This window comes from Arvicanthis niloticus, chromosome 19 (assembly GCF_011762505.2).
Source record: "Arvicanthis niloticus isolate mArvNil1 chromosome 19, mArvNil1.pat.X, whole genome shotgun sequence".
Classification (NCBI taxonomy): Eukaryota; Metazoa; Chordata; class Mammalia; order Rodentia; family Muridae; genus Arvicanthis; species Arvicanthis niloticus.
Genome location: NC_047676.1, coordinates 35,923,125 through 35,939,289, shown reverse-complemented (window position 1 = coordinate 35,939,289; position 16,165 = coordinate 35,923,125). Strand labels below are relative to the sequence as shown.

The following is a 16,165-nucleotide window of genomic DNA, read 5'->3' as shown; positions in this document are numbered from 1 at the left end:
TAAAAATCAGGATTGCATACTAGTATAAATCTATGTGCCATGAGACAACACTTTGAGATTTTTATATTTTATTATTATTTCCAAAATGATTTCTATTGATTACATAAGCCTGCCTGGAAGAATCTGCTGAACAAACACATGAGTGATTGGTGAAACTTTCTCTGTATCTATTCTCTTTGAATATTTTCTCCTGCTCACGTATGGGGGATGTCTATCTTTCTTTCATTTTCAGTAGTCATTCTTTGAGCAATACTATCCTATGTTCCAAGTTTTCTGTTGAATCATAGAACCAAGCAAGTCTTGAGGATGAGTTAGTCTGGTCTTCAGTCATCATGATTGGAGAATCAAATAAATGTCCCAGATGAGAACAGGAAATCCAAAACCTTTCTTTAATCCACCCTAATTTAATTTGGGATCTTGTTTTACCTAATTCTTTTAAAGTATTTTTATTCTTTAAGAATTACTCACAATACGTCTTGATCATATTCACCACCAATTCCTGGCCTTGTCTCCTTCCAGATACACCTCCATCTCCTTACCATCTTTCTCCAAGTTGGCGCCACCTCCTTTTTAAATAACTCATGGGTCCTGTTTTATGCTGTTTATACATTCCTAGGTGTAGAGTCACCTATTTGTATGGTAGACTTACAGCATCCATACTCTTAATCAACAATGTGCCATTATGACTTTTTGGTAGACGGACAAAGTAGGAACTCAGAAGCTATGGGGTCTTCGTTTCTGAACTACTCTAGTTTTCTTCAAGCGCAGAGGAACATTTTTCAGTTTTTGTGCCTATGATTAACTGCAGAATAAGATACTAAATTCTGAATTTGAGGAGCAGATGAGAGAAAAATACTCGATCCATCAAAACTATCTAAAACCATTGGCCAGAATTCTGCAGGTATAGACAGATATCTTAGTGAGAAGGTTCATAACTATTTTAATAGGATGATTGGCAAAATAAGGAAATTTCTTAAAAATTGAAACAAGGCCTCATGTAGCAAAGGCTAGCCTAGAATTTATTATTGTAGCTTTACTTCTCGTCCACTCACCTCTACATTTCAAGCTGTGTTAGTCAAGGTTCTTTATAGTCACAAAACTTATGGAATGTCTCTATATATTAAGAAAATTTATTGCAATGACTTAGAGTCTGCACTTCAACTGACCCAACAATGAGCAGCTGTGAATGGGAAGTCTAATAATATAGTAGTTTCTCAGTCCTACAAGGCTAGTTCATTCAGTTGGCCTTCTGTATAAGCTAGAATCCTGAAGAAGTAGGTTCCAACAGATGTGTTGGCAAGTAAGTGCAAGCAGGTAAAGAAGAGTGAGTCTTCTTTCTTCCAATGTCCTTATGTCCTCCAGCAGAAGGTGTGGCCCAGATTAAAGTTAGGTACCACCATGCCTAGATTTGGAACTTGCTTTGTTACATGCTAGCCTTGAACTTAGAGTTCTGCTTGCCTTCATCTCCTGGGATTAAAGGCATATACCACCTTGTCTGGGCCCAAGCTTTTCATGGCCACTATGCCTCAAGATCTCCATGTCAAGATCCAGATCAGAAGCCTGTGTCTTCCAGCCTCAAGGTCTGGATCACAGGTGCACCCTTCATTTTGGGATTGTAATTCATTCCAGATGTAGTTAATTTGACAACCAGGAGTAGTCATCACATAAGTATTTGGATTATAGACATATGCTGCCATGCTCAGATAAAACCCAAAGCCTTCTGCTTTCTGTATATGAACTCTACCAAGTAAGCAACATCCCCAGTCCCCAAATAAAGCATTTTCTATATTTTAGCTTCAAATCATTCCTTAAGTAGATTTTTAAGTAGATATAAGTAGATGTAAGAAATAAATGGAATTACCAGAAATGTGTGCTTATCACATTTATAAACATGATTTCTTATAGGATCTACAGCTAACACTATGAAAAACAAAAATTTCACACTCTCCTCTATAGCTGGATCATCATAAATATTGGTATTGTGATGTCTACGTCCTGATAATTATCCTAGGCACATAAACCATGTTATATTCAAAGTATGTCAACTTTTTAGTGGGCCAGAAGACACAGTATGGCTGCGGTGATTAATCAAAGATGACTCATGTGTTTTCAAACGTAGAATCTGCTTTGTGGCTAGGATTTTGACTCTTCTGTTGTTTGCATTGTATACAAAGTGAGCAATTTATATTAAAAAAAAAAGTCAGCTATAAACAAGACAATGGAGTGTACATCATTAGATGGTTTGTATCATATGGAATCAAGTATGATCACCATCTGAATGAATAACTGTGTTTCCTTTGCAGAAAGAATTTAATAACGACTGTAAGCTGAAAGAGAGGATAGAGGAAAATGGATACAACACCTATGCATCCTTTAACTGGCAGCACAACGGCAGGCAAATGTACGTGGCATTGAATGGAAAAGGAGCTCCCAGGAGAGGACAGAAAACAAGAAGGAAAAACACCTCGGCTCACTTCCTCCCCATGGTGGTCCACTCATAGAAGAAGGCACTGTTGGTGGATGCAGTACAACCAATGACTCTTTGGCCAGAAAGAGATAGTATCCTCACTGAAGACTGTAGCTCAAAAGGCAAAGACATAGCCCTGAGTTCAGCTTGTTTAAAGAAAGGAAGGCTTTGGATGTTTTTGTACTCACTGCTGACATACGAAGTTCTTTTCACTAGCTCTGTGTCATTGTGTCATGCCTTATAACCAAGATAGAGGCAAATCAACTTTGGATGAAAGTTATCCTCAAGTGAACAATATTGTGGCTGGGGCTGGGTTTTTTGTTTTGTTTTGTTTTGTTTTTAAGTTTTTGTTTTTTGAACTTCTGAGATAGGACTTAAAGAACACAGAACACTCTGTTGAATGATCTTTGGGAAAGTTATTTATGGAATATGAACACATATCAAAGACTTTCATTGCTCATTCAAGCCTGATGATTCAATGAGCAGTAAGACACGCAAGCATTTACTGGAAAGCACTTGGGTCATATCATATGCACAACCAAAGGAGCTTTGGGTGTGGCACCATGGAAGAATTGGATCAGATTTACAAATAGAAACATAGTAGTGTGAAACTGTCCTAACAATACAAATAGTATGGTATGCTTGTGCATTCTGTCTCTATTCTTTTCTATTTCCTTCTAAGTTATTTATTTAATAGGATGTTAAATATCTTTTGGGGTTTTAAAGAGTATCCTCAGCGCTGCCCTCTGATTTACCTTCTCTCTCTCTCTTTCTCTTTCTCTCTTTCTCTCTTTCTCTCTCTCTCTCTCTTCTGGCACCATACACACATTCATGACAAAGTGTTTTAAAACATTAGCAAACAATTCAGAAATAGGAGATGAGATCAAGGAAGCAGTATGAATGCCCCATGTGCTCTCAGTTGACTTAATTTTCACTTCTGCAATAAAAACCATCAGTGATGACTATGGTAGAGTTCTGCTATAGCTTAAGTAACAGCTATCTGCCATCGTTTATCAACATATATCAGTCTGGAGGGACCCTTGCCTTAAAATATAGAAGGCCAAATTCTCTTTCATTGCCTTATTTCATCTCCAAGATATACTAAAAGAAGAAAAATGAATGGTTAGACTTAAGACTAACCTTGTTGGCTTTTTTTTTTTTTTTTCATACTGATGATGAATTGCCACAGGTCACCGTGGCAAATGATGGAAAGGTCATCTGCATATACATGAGCCCTTTGTAAGTTCCACAGAATCCTTCCCCCTCAAAGGAACCAAAAACAGAAATTTGGTATGAAGTGCAACTCTCCCTGGGGCTTAATCTGAGCAAATATATCCTAGTATATGTATAACCATATACTGACACCTGTTCAAGCTGTATGGTCTAGTCTTTACAGAACCAAATAAACCTTGTTTTCTGTAAATTTAAAGTGTTCTAGAAGGTTCCATAATATAACCACATTGAAATTCATTTTCTTAGAGAAGGTATAGAAAGCAGTACGTAAGTGTGTCATGCACCCTCACTGTGTAGTTCACTAAATAAACACGTAAGCCTTCTTTGCAGTGTCTGTAGTAATTTTAAAAATGTACAAAACATTATTTCTTCTAAATAATTTTAGAGGATAACTCTAAGACTATATTGATGCTGCAGTCTTCTTGTTTGGAAAAGTTTGTTTATTTTTATTGTTTGGATATAGTATTTTGATACAAACAAAAAGACTCACCAAATGTGTCTATTTACTAAAATTTAACCTCTAGAAAGGCTAGTGATTTGTGATCCTCTTCTAACTTATTTGTGCTGATGCTTGGCCAGTGCAAATCAGTTTCTTAAAATATTATTATTAAAGGTTAATCAATTATTGAAAAAAATCAGTTGTTTTTCCAGAATGTTCCCACAGAGTAATCCAACATAGGTCATATTTATGATTTCTTTGAAAAGCTGGTATTTCAAGAGAAATGCACAGAGGCACAATGCTTTGGTTTATGGGTATAGGTTGCATTTCAGGGTGTTCTTTCAACTTGTTTTGTGACAAATGGGATTTTTAAAATGTGTACTTCTTGTGGTTGGATTCTGTATGTTAGAGTTTAATTGGTAACCGAGTCTGAAAGCTCTAATGTAATGCATCTCTAGCAAAACTAGGTATCTTTTTTGCTTTTATTTTAAAATAATAATTATACCTGACACATGAACATGGACCACCCACAACCAAAATTAAATGTTTGGGGAGACAAACTATAGTATTTAGTGACCAGAGTAACAGCAAATAGGGCAGACGTTGGATTCTTATTTCACATTGCCATTTAGGTTACTAAAGAGACTACGTGTAAACAGTCATCATTATAGTACTCAAGACATTAAACAGCTTCTAGCAAAATGTATCAAAGCTTGCAGAGTCCAAAAATAGAAAACATCTTTCCCCCTCTCCCACTCTACATTTCCCCCTGTATACATCCTAACAGAGATAAATACAAAAAGAATTCGGTAAGGAGAGAGGAGATTCTTTTGCATTTAATAAATGCATATTTGTTTGCTATTAATAGAGAATTCTGGTCCTTTTTACAACTACTGAAAGAAGTTCAGTCCTAAATTTTGTGCGCTAAAAAAATAAATAAATAAATAACTCAAGATTTTGGGAGTTCTGCCTCCGTGGGAAGTGTGGGCACTGGTCCACCATACTAAAATGTGTTAGCCAGGGATACAGGGCTTATGAGTGTTGACATCAGACTCCTTAAAGATACAGAATCGCTTCCCTCCTCCTAACCCCTAAAAGGCTGAACAGTGTATATTATGTTACATTTAAATAAAGGCAATAAAAATGCTGGGAAAACAAAACAAAAGTACTGTCCTTGTTTTCTTTCTTTTCTTTCCTTCTTTCTTTTTTTCTTTCTTTTTTTTTTATTAGCCTAAATCTCTACCTGGTAACAAGATCAGCTGCAGGGCTGTGTGCACGCACGGCAGGATGTGGTTAAATGCCCCACAGCCCCAAACAACAACAACAGAAAAAAAAAAATTACTCAAACATTTGTAAGGTTTCTTTAATGTTTTACATGTGTGAGCCGGCTATCCTTACCCTAATAACAACCAAATGCTTTCGGGTTTTTCCTGACTATTCAGGTCCACCTAGTTTACACAGTGGATAAAGAAGAATGAATTGAGAACAAGGATGGCTTGTGCAACAATGAGAGGCTTTTGGAGGAAAGCCAGGAGCTGCAAAAGCTGACTTCCAGGGGATGCAAAAGACCAGTGAATTTGATTTGAAAAGTAGGCAGGAAAGAATAAAAAAACTAGTAATGCAAGTTGATTCCAGGGACCAAGCAAGTTTGTGGATATAGTTGAGTGAATTAGTCTTCTATGGCATAGTTCTGATAATTAGAGCATTGTTAATTCTTGGTTTGATTATTCAATAAAGTAAACAACATTTTTATATCAATGAGTAGCTAGCTATACACATACACAACACACACATATATACATACATATATACATATATACACACATATATGTACACATTTATACATATATATGTGCATATATATGTATGTATATATATGTTTATATGTGTGTACATGGACTTAAAATATTTAAGAGAGGATGAATTGTACTTTAGAACAGCATATATGGGTTCAAAGAAATGTGGAGACAAGAGCTTTGCCTACCTTGACATATGGTACCTTTGCTATTTAAACTAAGCTATAAAAACAATTTACCTTGGAAGAATGCTGAAGTAGGAGGTGGGCTCTCTGAATTCTTCCAGAATTGGAAAATAAAGCAGAAAGCACTTGTCATTCTCCTTCATTTCCTGTAAGCTCACACTGACAGTAGATGGTTAAACGTTGCTCACTTCCAAGTAGTTTCTTTCCAACTACAAACCTCTAAGCTTCCTTTTCTCAAGGAGAAAGATTGAAACACTGGGTATGATTCCTACTGTTCAGGAGCATTCTGCTAGCCAGGGATCTAGGCACTGCGAAGGCCCAATCTTCATTCATGTGAGCACAGAGAGGCAAGGGACAGATTTTGGAAGCTCACACACAAGAGTGAAGAATCAGCCACTTGAAGGAGGATGAGGAGAGGAAGAAAGGAAATAAAAAGTAAATGATAAAAATAATAAAAGGCAGTTGGGAGATAGGTATAAAAACCTGAATAATTGCTAGTTACATGTGCTTAAAATAAACTATCTTATTCCTACATATTTTTAATCAGCTCCAATCATCTGCCATTTATTTTTTTCCAGGTGAGAGAGATGCAAAGATCTTTCTCTTTTATGCAGTTTTTAAATGAAAATAATACATTTGTTTTGTTTTTAGCCAAGAATGTGGCCCTGAATATAGCCAGGCTCCCTGTAGCTTTGCACACCTTATAGAAAGATCAGTTGAATGAATTACAAGTTTTCAATGAAAAGAGGCTGGCACTTCTAGTAAATACCAACTAGTATCATAAAGATGTTGCAAATACTTCTTTAAACTCCTATGAACATGTGCTAAGTTCTTGAGTAATCAACATAGAAAAAAATTGAAAACTATGTATCATTTCTTGTTTTAAGAATGTAGAAAAATGGAAAAAATTATATTACATCTTTTAACAAATCTTGTATATTGTCAAGAGGAGAAAAAAGAAAACTTTACAACCTGAATTTTTCTTTTCTTTTGTAGATTAGGGGAAACATCAGAAAATTCCCTTCTAGGTAAACAATCTACTGAAACATATTTATAAACACTATGCATTAATTAAGATGGAGTGATCATGACCATACTAGCAGGATCAAAGGAGCTGGTTTTATTTCTAAGTGGATAATAACAGACATTTCCATGAGTCTCCATCATGATAGCAGTTAAAGGCAACAATCCCAAACTCTGAAAAGAGCCATATGCCAACCATACATGCATGTGACATGTATTATTTTACACATTTTTATTACCCCCCACAAAAGAGCCTATATTCATTTTTTTTTTCATGCAGGCAATTGCATCCTCTAGAGATGAGCACAGCAAATGAAGAATCAAAACAGCCATGTTCCTCATTACAACTGTAAATTGAACATATGCCATAGTACAATGTAGGCAGTGACCCCAGCTGCAGAATAACCAACTGCAGTGTGGCCTTAGCCATCCTAAAGTTTGGTTTTAATTACCTTATACACATCTTAAATGCCTAAATCATCTTACAATTTTCTAAATTATTTAGTTATCATTTCTGTGGTCAATTTAAGCTGCTGACAATGCAAATACACTCAAAGAGGTCTTTCAAGGAGAAGTAAATTAAAACCAGTTTTCCATGAGGTATTATAGATTTAGAAAGGACTGTGTTTTATGGTTATAGGAAGCGTTGGGGTTAGGGGTCAAATTAATTCAACTCAACATTAAAATATTTTAACATATGGTATTTAAACCCGTATTCTTAACAGACATTTTTTTCTGTGACATAAATCAGCATGTTCAGACATCAATGGTATTTAAGCCAGTATCTATACAATTTGTATGAGAAACATATTTGTTATTAAGGAGTTTTTCAATGGGAAGCACTGAAGGATGATGCCATTGGATGTGAGTAAAGCGATGGGTCTTTCCTGATAAATGGAGTTCTGAAATCAAAATGCATGTTACATATCGAGTTTATACTCATGTAGAAATCAAATGAAACTAAACTGTAGTCTTAAGCTGACTTACCTGGGAGAACTCTATATTCTACCCCTTACATTTCTAGAAAATAGTCAAGCCAGCCCATTTACACAGGGACAGTGCATTTGCCTTCTGTTTTAATTAAAGATGATATTAAATAGCTCTCTGTCATGCATTTCCCTTTTAGACTCACAAGAAAATGATTACTTTTATTGGAAACAATAATCTACTCCACTTCCTCCCAATGAATAATAACTCTATAAGGCTGTAAATAGAGATTATTGGTGGCAATTAGCAAGATGATTATTCTATTTTTCTTATTGTTAAATTATTTACCTTATTAAAGTAATGGTTCTTAATCATTTACATAATTCAGTTCTAACTCAGTACTAATGGGAAAACAAAACAAATTTTAAGTACAGGGACTACTATTGGTTGAATTTTTAAAATGCAGTCAGTCCCTAGAATATGTTCCTATTTAGGAGAGAGGTCATTTCAGGGACAATGAATAAAAGCAATTTAGACATAGACTTACAACAAAACCACCTTAGTCTCTTCAGGCTACTCTAACAAACCACAGCTTGAGTGGATTCTGTAGACAAATGAATTAGATATATGTTTTAATAGTCATTTTTACATAAACTTATATGAAAGCACACAATCAAAAAGACATGATTGTAAAAGTAATTGAGTTCTCTAATATAATTTATATATTCTAGTGAGTACTGACCATTTCAAAAATACATCAGAAGACAGAAGATTGTGTTCACATTAGCAGACATCATCACAGGAATTAGATGATGTTGAGTGACTGCTTGGGGAGATGTGCAGAAACATCCATTCATCCCAGGAAGGGAACTAATGACAAACCAAAGCAACCATTTGACCCAAGTCTATTTTGATAAACCACTGAAATTTTTTTGTAATTTTCTATAAAATATCTGATGTCTCAGAGGCTGCAGTGTCACTGAAAAACCCCAGAGCACTTTGTTCACCCTGAAGACAGATTCACCAGAAAGTCTCCTGTCTCTCTGCAACCACTCACTGCTTATATAAAGTCTGGCCTTGTGAATCCTGTAAATTTCAGGTGCTTCCTGAACTTTGTACATATCAATTTCCTGAATCTCATGAACCCCACTACTTCCCCCAAGAGGAAATGTTTCAGTTTAAAGGAAGCAGCTATACTACACAAGTCTTCAAAAGTGACTTCGCTTCTTATTCACAGCTATTTGAGCTACAGATAGGTACTTTGGCTTTAAATAATTCATCTTAAAATTTCTTGCTTCTTTAGACTTACAAATTAAAAATAATGCTTCCCTTTCTAAATCTTTTGTGAATATGTCTTGAGACAACAGTGTATGAAACAGTTACTTGTGTTTGTATCCCCCAAACAGGATTATCTTTTGTAAATATGCTCATCTTTGCCTAGCCTCTTTCCTAAGTGATTCTTAATGTTTTTGTTAATTATTTTGAAATTTTATATAATATATTTGAACATAGTCATTCCATCTCCAAAGACAGCATGTATTGAGTTTCCCAGCTAATCTTAAAGGTAGGGCCTACCATGGTATGTGGCCTACAAGGGATCATTCACTAAAAAACATCTGACTCACTCTCCTCCAGGGGACATCAAATGACAACAGTTTCTCAGCTAGTAGTGGAATTTTGAGCCCACCCTACTCCCTCTATGCTGGGATTTTGTCTGATTAGATCTTGCACAGGTCACATGAATGTTATCAAAATGAATGAGTTCTTATGTGCAAATGCCCTGCTATGTCTGGAAAATATTGTTGCCTTGATACCTTTATCCAAGTACTTTTTTCCAAGTACTTTTATCTCTTACAATCTTTCTTCCCTCTTCCTTGAGATGCCTGAGTCCTGTAGGATGGAGTCGTATGGCACGGATGTCTAATTTAGGACTGAGACCTCCACAGTTGTTAAGTCTATGCACATTATCAAATTGGGAGTCTCTGAGTTAGTTGCCATCTCCTGCAAAAGGAAGCTTCTCTGGTGAGAGTTGAGAGGTTCTGATCTATGGATACAGCAATACATCATTAGAAGATTTTTATACTATGTTCATTTATTAAAATAGTTGTATTGGGCCATAAGTTAGGGCCTGTAATCTATCTAGTCACAAATTTTCTCCCCTTTTAACAGTGCCAGGCATTGGTTCCATCTAATGAAGTGGGCCTTAGATACAATCAGAGAGTGGTTGGTTACTCCTATAACATTCCTGGCACAATTACAGCATGTCTGTTAAGGCTAGTTGTTGCAGGGTTTACAGGAAAGTGAGACTGAGAATAACCTTTCTCCTCCAGCAGTGTACATAGCATCTTCCAGCACCAGGGATGCTAGGTGTAGGGATAAAGTTTCCAAATTGAGTACCAGCTTGATTTCTCTGTTTTATGATTCAAGGATGGGTCATATTCAGCAATAGTGTTCTGCCATCTACTTCCTAAGGATAAGCATGAATATTGGTAATAGGCTGTAACTCCTTGCCTCTGTGTGACCTAATTGGCCAACATGACAGAAAGATACTGTAGAAAGGATGAGGCAGAAAAAGTATAAGTTCAATGTCACCCTAAAATTTTTCTTTTCTGTTAATGAAAATTTAGCAGCAACTTAAGTGTGAATACCACACCATAGTTGGGATTTTTTTTGTTTGTTTGTTTGGTTCTGGTTTTGTTTTTCTTAAAACTTGGTATTTCATGGCTCTTTTGGTTCATCATTATTTGTGATGAACAATAAATTCTGAAACCCTGTTTGGTGTTACAGGGCATAAAAATTAAGTTGTAATACATTGACTAAAATCCTCAGAGCCAGACTAAGTATTACTCCTTTTTTAAGTATCCTTTTCTCCAAAGGTGACTGTTGTTTTGTTGTTGTTAGTGGCTTTTCTCTGTTGCTTTTTTTGGGTTATTCAGGGAGTGGGTTTTTGGCCTTTATACTTTAAAAATGTCATGTTGGACTGCTTGTACATTATAGTGTTTGAATCATAACCATGCCTCACCAATTGTTATAGCCAAAAATGCTTATAAGAAAAAAGATTGAAGTTTGGATTTTTTCCCCCTGAATTCAGTGTTAGGTGATGAAGTAAGTCTTTTGACTCCAAAACATCTCTCTCCTTCTTATATACATATTCTACAGCAGGAAAAGCAAGTACTGTGTTTTTTTATAACCCTACTTTCCAATTTTCGGTAATGCATTTTTAAAGACAACCGAAGTATGTCATTTTAATGATGTACCACTTTGTTGACACTGCTTTGCAGGGAATGCTATGTACTTGTGAATTAGAGAAACGAATATATTAATTCTTGCTATTTCTAGCAGTACATTTGGGAAAGGCACTCTAGTAAGGTAAACATGAATAAACACAAAGGTGTTAATAATTACTAATACTGGGTTCAGTCCTAGGATTAAATAACATACTTATTAAGAGTTTTGTATAATGCTGTCCAACAGTGGGCATTCAATGCATGCTACAGTTCCCTAAATTTTTGGTTCTTAAGCCAAAGTTCATGGTGACTATGATACCACCTTATCTAAAGGAAGAATATTTATGGAAGTTTTCCTGATGTGGTTAAATTATGTTGAATCCTGCCTTAAAATTTTCCTTATGCTTACAAGCATAAAAGAGGGTATATAGAGCACATGTGAAGGGTTATACAAACTCACATTTGTTCTCTTGCCAGAATGCTGACCATTTATCCAAAACTGCTGAAGACTCCTTGCAAGTTCACTCTGGCAGCCACATCCAGTGAAGGCTCCCTGTGAAGTACGCAAAACTGAGAATAACTTAACAGGGTTATCACCTCTGATCAGTTGAAACAGTTACTGACACTTCATAGCATGTCAGCTTTCTCTACTCCACAAAGTTGCTTTCTTTTCCTGGTCACACACATCCTTATGGGCACTCGCCATAAAGCTCCTACACGTGTCTCTAGATTACAATTGGTTTTCTGTAGAAACATCCCTAAGTCCTATAAATAAAGTTAGTTTGTTTTGATCGTGGGAAGTGAGACTGTTTGTGCTGTTACATGAACATAACTAAAGCTAGGTGATTTATAAAGAAAAAAATAATAATTCGTGTTGTACCAAGGACTATTAGAGAAAACCTTATCAAAGAACTAGTTAACCTCTCATGTGAATGCTAGTCTCCATTTGACTTACATGGCCTGTGCGTTTAGTAAGTGTACTGGAGACACTCAACACTCTTGGAGCCAATTATTAATGGGGATAGATAGTCTTGAGGGTTAAATTGGAAATAAGTAGCAACATAAGGATAAAGAGTAAAATTGTTTGCCCAATGAACTAGAGAAGACGGGTGTTTAAGCTTATGTGCTAATATTCCAAAAAGGAAAACTAAGGGCCCTCCAAGTTTCTTTCTTCTTTATTTTATTGAGGAACTGTCAGAGAGGATCTGTCATAAGCTCGGTTGAGTTGCAGAAACCTCAAGTTTCCAAATGTATGCTTGGACATTCCAAAAACCACATTCTCCAGCATAGCCTTACAAAACACGTACGTGCTATAAAAGGAAAAGGAGAGGTGTGCAGGAGATACATGAACTTCAGCAAGAGAGAACAAAACAGAAAGAGTAACACTGTCCAAACTGAGAAAAAGCCTCCTTTTATCCCTGAAAATAGTTGCAGAGACTTGTCCATGTACTCACATTTTTGTAAAGAAAGTCGATGATAACAATTTCCCATTATTGTTTTCCAATGTGCTGTGTTGAAATGTCTTACCAAGAACCCCAAACATCATTACTGAAGACAATTCCCTATTATTAAGCTGGGAATGGAACTTAGTTTGGGGTTTCCAACTCCAAGTCCCAAGTGGGAACTAAATGTCACAGAACAAAATGTCATGCAATGAGATCGGATACTAAAGTATGTGACATTAACCAGATGGCTTCCTAACAATCACTACGAAGCAAAATTCAGTCAAACAAATGAAGTGACACACTTCTCACAACTCAAATGACACTCGTGTTGTTATTGTGTACGTTAATGTTTGCCAGTTTCTGTTCTAATGAATAAAGCCTGGATGCCTCTGGAGAAACCAAGAATAAATTGTTGGATACCATTACTCCTATGAAAGAAGATAATAGTTTTTGTAGTTTGGGGATTGAACCCCAAATCTTGGGAAAGCTAGACAGATGTCCTATCACTAAAATATAGCTAGACACACCAAAATATATAATAAATAAATCATCAAAGGAGCTCACTAAGGCAACTCGTATTATATCAACAGTAAAATCCAGCTGTACATTAAAACATGGACTAGGAGGAGCAAGGACTGCTTAGTCTAAACTACTTACATCATGGCTCCACCCAACCTGCTTTCACACTAGTCACTCTCCCAACTGTTGATTGCACAAATGAACACCAAAGAGGAGAAATCAGAACTATGAGGGAGGGTCAACTCAAATATAGGACCAAATCCAAAACAGAGTAAAGACCTAGGATGCCATCTGCCACCAGAAACTCTAGATGCTATTTGTTTTGTTTTATGTTTGTGTGATTGTAAATTTCATTTTAACTTTGAGAACTGCATATATGAGCACTGCATCTATTCCTTTCCCAACAGTCTCTTCCCAGTCAAGTTCTTTTGTCCTCCTCACAAATCCATGATCTCTTTTAAAACTATTATTATTAGAAAACATATGTCCACATGATATATATATATACATATATATATACATATATATATATATACATATATATATGTATATATATATGTATATATATATATCCTACGGAGTTCATTTAAAACACTTGTTTTAGTTCTTGAATGGATTCCTTAGCATCAAAATCACAATAAAAATTTGAGAGAGCCAATAATGAGTTAGTAGATAGGCATCCATCCTTCATGTTTAATATCCATTTAAACATAATAGTAACACCACACGAGAAATAAAACAAAATGTTGAAAAGCAGAAATATTCTTCACATTCAATGATTATGCCTTATCTTTACTGAGACAGAGGGAAATATTAGTCTAACAAGTCAGAAAAAATTTTTTAGCAACCAGAACCCCCAAACAGAATTATTAGCTAAAAATTCTTTTGAAATGAAATTCAGATGAAAATAAATGTTGGAGATAGATAATTATAAGACATACATAATAGTTTGACTTGAAGAAACTAAAATTAATATATCTTATTTCCCCTTACAGGTATAATCTTTCTTTTCTGGGAGTCCAAAGCTTCCAGAAACTCATAAGTTTTCAAAGTAACACGTCCAGGTTTATCATAGTGCAAAATAACAATTGGAAGTATTTTAAGTTCTAAAATGTGTCCATGTTTTTTTTTTTTTTTTATTCTGAGATCACATTCATCCAGAGTGCTCAAGATATGACAATATACAATATATTGGTGGGATGCATTAGACACATTTCTTGTCGTCATAAGATAACTAGTAGAAGCAATGTACATTGAAGCATGTATTTTAGATAATAGTTTTAGAGGATTTCAGTCAAGAAAGGTATAGAGTGGAGGGAATGAGGCAGTTGCCATATTATGACAGCTACCAGGAAGTTAAGAGCAGACCCAGAAAGGAGGCTGGGTTTAAGCTATCAAAAGCCAGCTTTTAATAACCCTTCTCAACCCATAAAGTTTCACCTCTTAAAGATTATACAATATTTCATAACAGTTCAGCCACCTGGGGACCAGGTATTCAAACACCTGAGCCTGCATGGAACATTTCAGATTCAAGCCATAGTATAGAATTTAGTAATTCTGAAGTTGATGAGAAATCTTAAAATATGAAAATATCTATGCTTCTCTCCACTTTCCAGCTTTTTTATTAAATGTGAATTTGCCTTCCACATCCTCGATGTACAAAATATAGGAAATAGTCCATCCAGTCAAGTTGGAGAGAAAAACAGCAAAGATCTGTCTCCCTATGACTCATGTAAATTTTATTCAAGGTCCATTTAATTAACCAATACATTACATTTCACTTTATGAAAATGCTACAGATTTATTTCTCCTTACTCAGACTGATATATAAAATATATAATAGATGTTACATATTACATATAACATCTATTATATATTACACATAATATATAACATATATATCTAATTTATAATGTATGTTGTTCCTGGGTTCTCATAAATGCTAAAGTGCCACTGTATGCGAAGTCAAAATCTCCATTCAATTTTAGAATTTGAACTTTTAAAATATTTTCTATAGATTATCAAACTTATTTTCTAAATACTCCCAAAATAGAAATGTTAATACTTAATATGCCTTCTGTTTTCATATCATTATAAAACCTTCTTGTCATATTGTTGCAAGATATTTCTTTAGTAATTAATCATGGGCTTTAAAAAATAATATTCATGTTCAGATTTTCTATTCATTAGAAATTCACTTACATTACACGGTGCAGACTATAAGACTGATTTTTATTCCTTTGGGTACAGATATCATATTTTTACACTCAGTTCCATTAATGTATAAGTACGTAAATGAAATGTATATTTCATAATACATAACATATTATATACATATATATTATATACATATATATTTCGTCTGAACCCAAACTTGTTGATGTTGAATGAGCAGATTGCTAATAATTGTGCCTGAAAACAGGACCTGTCCCCCAAAAAATGAAGACTGTTTTTTAAACCATGACATATGTGCACACGAAGTTATGTTTTAATGCTCTTGGGTCTTTCACTAAATCTTCTGTGTGCTTCTACTGCTGTGAACACAATATCATTGATGGAAATGCCAGAGATTTACTCATTTTAATTAGAATAAAACATATGTGAGAGAAAATCATTTATTACTTACAGTGAGAAATTACATCTTCAGTACATATTCAGGAGACAAATGCTTCACAGAATACCTTAAGACCTGTAAATTCTCATAAAATAAGAAATGTTATGATAAACTATTTCATACCTATCAGGTGAGAAAGTTTAGAAATTAAAATACCAACTACTGTAAAAAATTGGAAAGTGGAAAAATCTCTCATGTTTTGGGCTTGAGGATCCAAAAAAGATGTTAGTAAGAGGAAAACAACAACAACAAAAAATAAAGAAATAAATTTAACAGAGAGTTTTTTTTGT

At 35.0% G+C, this 16,165-nt stretch overlaps 1 protein-coding gene across 1 annotated transcript in view; it reads left to right on the top strand.

Moving 5' to 3' along the window:
• Fgf10 (fibroblast growth factor 10) overlaps nucleotides 1-5,290 on the top strand; it is a 76,558-nt gene extending 71,268 nt beyond the window's left edge. Inside the window, exon 3 of the mRNA XM_034523658.2 lies at nucleotides 2,304-5,290. Within this exon, the coding sequence (XP_034379549.1) occupies nucleotides 2,304-2,501 (198 nt within the window). The 3' untranslated portion in view covers nucleotides 2,502-5,290. The remainder of the gene's footprint in view (nucleotides 1-2,303) is intronic.
• The last annotated feature ends 10,875 nt before the right edge of the window (nucleotides 5,291-16,165 follow it).